Genomic DNA, 6,207 nt, shown 5'->3' with positions numbered 1-6,207 from the left:
TGAGTTTTTAATGGAACAATGAATTGCAAAGGATAGATGTAATACTGCTTTGCAGGGGCCTAAAGAACATTCTCTGTAGAGTGCGTAATATATACATGTATTAAAATTGTGACAAGGACTCCTGAGGTGTGCGGTGAACATAAAAGATATGCTTTGAAAAGACAGTATACTAATATGTGTCAGTGCTAGTAGCACCACTGCCTTAATAGAACCCTTTAATGCAATGGTTTGGAGGCACATGTCATACAAAATGCTATTATTGCAGCAGGTGCCTCTATTTAGAGGGTGTGCTACGAATTGCTTAGGCTTATGCCTTGCAATGAATCAACATTATCTAAAAATCTTAAAAAGTGCTTTAATGTCAAAAATGGGGTCTGTGTGAATGAACATTGTCAGATGGAGAGGAATATTCTGTCAGTCAGCTAGAGGAAAATGCTCTTGCCTTTCAGCTTTTGCTTCACAACAATCAGCAGGTTGTGGAGGACGGTCAGCGACTTAGCACACAACAGGCTATTTCCCTATCTCCAACAGTTGCAATAACCTGAACGATTTCCTGTCTCCATGAGCGGTAATACTAAAATTATTGTCCTTCAAATTGTAAACTATCATTCGTACTTTCTACTCATCCAGGTCTTCAGAATATAAATTGAATAAGCAAGAAATGCTGCCAGTTTTCCCCAATATGCTTGTGCTGTTAGATATTTACTTTAAATCTGCACTTAAGGTTTAGATACTTGCTGTAGCTGTGCTGTCCTAACTGGTGCATTGCCATTGAAGATTTCTGAATGGCATTCTTTTAGGTAAGTGAAGGAACAAACTATATAAACCTTAGAAAATCATACTGGCAAGTGCCAGAGTGCCCCATATAAATTACTTCAATACTCCTATGAACTATTTTCAGAACCCAGGTGGTGGATGCATTACGACGTCAGGATACATTTGCTTACTGCTATCGACACATGCGAGCGTAGCCAGAAAAAGCTCATACAGTACGTTTATTTTTTATGAGAAATGTCTTCATACCAAGCCTCGTTGCTGCAAGATTTTGGCAAAGTTAGCTCTGTGTCATGCCAGGTCTGACATCTCACAATCAAATCTAGGTTAAATTCAAATATAAGTTATAACTGTTTTCCAAGCTTCATAAATATTTCATACTTGTTTTAGTGTGAGTAGCATGTGGTAGACATTGTAATTAAATGTGTGTCAGTATCTTAAGCAAGCAAGACAAGTAGCACAGTGAATTCATCTTACAGGCACAAATTAATATTTTATATTACTCCCCAACTTTATTTGGCTGCTTTGCATCTTTCCTTTTCTTTGCTTTCTTTGCTGAGCCACCACCAATCTGGAAAATTTTCTTCTGAACCTTTTGCTGCATCTTCTCACGTATCTGCTTCTTCAACTTTCTTTTCTTCTTTGAGAGGCGTTCAGCCTGAGAGCCCTCAAAGCTTACACCCTCTAATGACTCGCGAGACTTCTTTGTCTTCCGCTGGAAGGAAGTTCCTTTCTGAACAACTTTTCTGGGCACAGCCTGTTTTGAAAATGGTGATACCCTGATGGGCCTTCCAGACAGCTCCCGGCCAGTCATTTCCAAGGCGAGTGTAGCTCCATCCAACTGTTTAAAAGTGACAAAACCAAACCCTTTGCCCATGCCAGTTACCTTGTCTCTGACAAGACGCACTGCGGCTACATCACCACACTCTGCAAATAACTTCCAAAGTTCCTCATCTTGAATTTCATGAGCCAGGTTTCCAACGAAAACCGTTTGCTTCTCATTCACTAGTGACTTGGGCGCACCAACACAGTCCACCCTGATGTGATTTCCGAAGAGTACACTACCATTCAAGGTAAGAGCGTCTTTGACTGTTTCTTTCGCCTTGAAAACGACGTAAGCATTCACAGTCTGCTTGTTCGAATGCAACGCTTTGCTGATGAAGGCAACCTTTTTGCTGAGGCTCTCTTTAGCCGGAACTATGGACCGAAATCGAATACTCTCAATAGTCCCGTACTTAGAGAACACGTGTCGAACACTTTTCGGGGTGGCAGTTACTGGCAAATTGCCGACGAAAACGGTCCTCTCGTCCTTGTCCGGCGTGTCTGGGTGCCGCAGTTTCTTCTCTTGTCGATTAATTTTCTTCTGCTCTTTCGAATTATTATCTGCCACAAGGTGTGAGGTTTCATTCTCCGTGCCGCTGTCCAGTTCGGAATGTGACACTTTGTCATGCTTGCGGCGTTTCAGAGGCCGCACCGGCTTTGAACCATCTGCTTCGTTGGCAATATTATCGCTCGCGACGTTCCTTTTGAACTCGGTTGCTTTTTTCTTGTTTTTCGGCAGCCTCGAAGAATTCTGGCTATTATCCCTATTACTGTTTATGACAAGCTTGTTCTTGAGAGGCGCATGCTCACCGCCATCCGATTCGTCGATGCTGTCTCCGCTGTGTTCGAACTCCCTTTCAGCTAGTTGAGCCGCTTTTTCTTGTGTCCAAGGTAAATGCTCACCGTGAAGTCGCTTTCCAAGCCTGCGCTCGCGTCGTGATGCCTTCACTGGCGCTGAAGCAACCTGGCTCTTGAACTCCACATAATGCGGAACAGAACGTGCTGGATTAGGCGCCTTCCTGTTGTTCTCAGATGTCTCCGCAGTACTGGAACTTGTAGCACATTTATTGCTGACAAGATCGGCAATCGCGCCGATCGTGTACATGATTGTTAAAGTATTTTGCTGACTCAAAACTTGTCACACGTGTGAACAGTGCGAGCCGAAAAACCAGACATGGCAGCTGCCATCTTGCCGCGCATTGTTGCTCGCTCTTGCAGATCTTTCGCCAAAAGTTCATTTAAACACTAAAGTTTATCAAATATTATTAAAACTACTAACACCCACACGTTTATTAACAACTATTATATTAAAAACTTACTTTTTAACAATAAAAAACGATAAATCTAAACTTTAATAACGCTTTGATTTTTAGCGGACAGATGGCAGCACCATTCTGAACGCACGACTTCTGTCATTTTTCGAGTTTGCAATGTCAACATTTCGTGGACAGATGGCAGCACCATTCTATACACTATGCATAAAACGTACTATAATAGAGCCGTACATCGTGCGCGCAGCAAAACATGAGAAAACCACTTTTGCGATGACGCTAGCATCAGGGCGCTGCGAGCAACCGGTGTGCTTAGAGCGCAAAATTTAAATGCGTAGTGCGAAACTTTCTGCATTTATAAACCAAACGCTGGAAAAAAAAAATGAAAAAATAAAGCCGATTGAAATCATTTTTTTTCACATAAAATAAATAAAACAAGCTCTTAGAAAACATTACTGCTATGAATAAAGCTGGTTCGTATGCGCTTGGACCACGTGGCTAGGTCACATCAGTGGCACCGTGCTTGCACCGTTTGGACGTTTCCAATAGTAGTTACGGTCACCACCGTGTTTGCGGTAGATGTTTAATCTGCTAATCGTCTGTTTAATGCTTTGACAGCAGAAGGCAAGGGAGCGCTCGCCTGCTCGTTCCGGTCGTATGCATTCACGTCTTTTATCGAGGAAACGCACAAGGAATACACAGCCCTGAAGGATCACCCGCACTGTGCAATGTGGGATGCACGAGCATCCGTTCAGCCAGATATCACCAAAATGTGGTCACCGGGATTCGCTAAAGAAAAATTGATGCTCAGGTATGATGGATACCGCTACCATTGCATGCCCATTTCACCATGACGCATAAAGAACAAAAAGTGCAACTTTCGACAACAGTGTGCCTGTCGTGCACATTAGAAGAAGAAAAAAACAAGGCACACTAAACTCCAGTTGACTTCTACATAATGCGGAGCATGCTTGTTTTGGTAAAGAAATATTTTTATGAATCATTTAACTGTTGTTCTATAGCGAACGGTTCGTGATTTTGCGACGTGCTGAGAACGAGGCTGGCTGCAGGACGTGGTGTTGTTTGTGGTTGTGATACCCAGTGACGCAAGTTGGCGCCGAGTGGTACATACCCAGTGGCCCCAGGCTCACATACCCATTGGCTCATGCCCACGGGAGGGGCCCACATCACCCAGCGACCGAAGTTGGCGTCAGAAAAGTTCATTGATGAGCGCGGCACATGCTGTTAGGGTTGGCGTCTGACACCACGTGGCGAGCGGTCATTCACTCTACCGCCTGAGCCGGAGCCCAGGAGCGCCGGAAAGGTCATTCACTGTACCCCTGAGCCGGAGCCCACGAGCGCCGGAGAGGTCATTCGCCCTACCCCCTGAGCCGAATCGCCCACGGGCGACCTCTTCCACTCCTCTCATGGTCGTGGCATCGTGTGTGCTTACCTCATCCCCCTCACCTTCTCTTGGCCGGACCCCACGACGCCGAAGAGGTCATTCACTCGACCTTCTCCTCGGATTCGTCGATGAGAGGATCGACCTCTCCTACCCGTGCTTGGTATTGCAGGAGGAGGGGCCTTCTCTCCGTGCCTGTCACGTGTCCTTCGACGGAAGCAAGATCCCGCCCACACTTGTAGAGAGCCTATTTAAGGGGCTCCGAAATGTACTTTGGAGAGACTTCATACTTGAGACTTCATACTTCATGCTTTTCTTATTTTCTTTCAACTACCTTTGAATAAACAGTGCAAGTTTCGCACTAGCAAATCGTCTCGCCCCTGCTTGGTCGCCATGATCTACCGGATGCCTGCAGCCCGCCGACAACGCCACGCTACCCAATAAGTAATGTCGGTCGAGCTTCGATAGGCAGGCGTCGCTACTTCTCGGCAGCAGTACGGTACGCTACCCTGGAGTACGCAACAATGCCCAAGGGCATATGCACAAGTTGGAATCAAGGATGTTAATTGAAAAGTGCCATATACCCGGTGGCACATGCCTACGGGAATGACCCACATTTTTATACTGCACTACCTACGGGATCGGCCCACATTTTGAGAGTGCAGTGGCACAAAAACTGCACTGCCTTCGGGATCGACCGACATATCTACATACCAGACGTGCATATCCTATCTTCGATATTGGCCCACAAAAACGGCCAGATAGTCGTTACAGAAAACGGGGGTTAAACTCGCCAAAAATGCTTCGCATTGATATGCGCAAGCTCGACAGGAAAAACAGGAGCAACCAATCGGCGCGCTCCGCATGGGCGTATAAACATGGCTTCCGCGGCAACTGTAATCGTTAATCCTGGAGGCCCTGTGTTGCACGTATACATGGCAACGCTTGCCAATGATGACTCCAGGCTGCAGCGACAGGTGACGCTGCTGTAGATGATGCGCGAAAAAAAGAAAGAAAAGAATTGTAGCATATCTGATTAAACGAGGTAGGATAGGTCAGTATTTTTAACCGCCCAGTTTCGAAGGGAATGCCATTAAGTCATCATCATCATCGGCAGGACAAACTGCAGAAAGCAATATGAGCTCCTTACGGGCGCGTAAACATGGTAGGGATGTGCGACTAGTGATGTTTGAGACCGAGTCGAATACGAATCGAAAAGTGCCAGAAGCGAGTGAATCGCATATCGAATAATTTACGAATAGTTTTCGGATAATGAACAGTCGTTATCCCAATTAATACAAAGAGATATTCGCATTCTATTATTCCTAACGTTAACAAGTTTCTGTAATTATATAGTAAGTAATGAAGCGTTGTTCATTAAATGCACAAATGTTCCATTTGTGAGAAATAGAACATTAGGAACAAACAAGTAGTTTCTTCGCATGCACAGGGCCCTTCAAGGAGTGCGAACGATCCCTGTATAGCCGGTAAAGTATGGCTATCTAAGTGACGTAGGCTGCCCCGTTACGAAAGTTCTTGTGTTTTACGCCTATACTATGCCGACTGGGGTGAAATTTACCATACTTCTGCTGCAATTTTACGCTTAATTGGGGGGTGCAGTTCACGTTTTGAAAGACTTGAAAAGTATTCGAAACATATTCACATTTACGAATAGTGACTAATCGATTCGAAGGCCGAATCGTATAGGACACTATTCTATTCGTTATTTGAAATGTTCGAATATTCGCACACCTGTAAAACATGGCTTCCGCGGCAACTTCAATCGCAGATCCCGGAGGCACTGTCTTGCACCTACATGGCAACGCACGCTGTTGCGTACTCCAGGGTAGCGTACCGTACTGCTGCCGAGAAGTAGCGGCGCCTGCCAATCTAAGCTCGACCGACATTACTTATTGGGTAGCGTGGCGTTGTCGGCGG

General features: G+C 45.3%; 1 protein-coding gene across 1 annotated transcript; it reads right to left on the bottom strand.

Annotated features, from left to right (window-relative positions):
- Positions 1 to 1,241: 1,241 nt before the first annotated feature.
- Positions 1,242 to 2,796, bottom strand: LOC142571516 (uncharacterized). Its single transcript, XM_075679938.1, has one exon. It carries the CDS (start codon positions 2,699 to 2,701, stop codon positions 1,274 to 1,276), a length of 1,428 nt encoding a protein of 475 aa, XP_075536053.1. The 5' UTR covers positions 2,702 to 2,796; the 3' UTR covers positions 1,242 to 1,273.
- Between the last annotated feature and the right edge of the window lie 3,411 nt (positions 2,797 to 6,207).

This window comes from Dermacentor variabilis, chromosome 2 (assembly GCF_050947875.1).
Source record: "Dermacentor variabilis isolate Ectoservices chromosome 2, ASM5094787v1, whole genome shotgun sequence".
NCBI classification, from domain to species: domain Eukaryota; kingdom Metazoa; phylum Arthropoda; class Arachnida; order Ixodida; family Ixodidae; genus Dermacentor; species Dermacentor variabilis.
The sequence above is the reverse complement of the archived record's forward strand: the minus strand, read 5'-3'. Positions and strand labels throughout refer to the sequence as shown.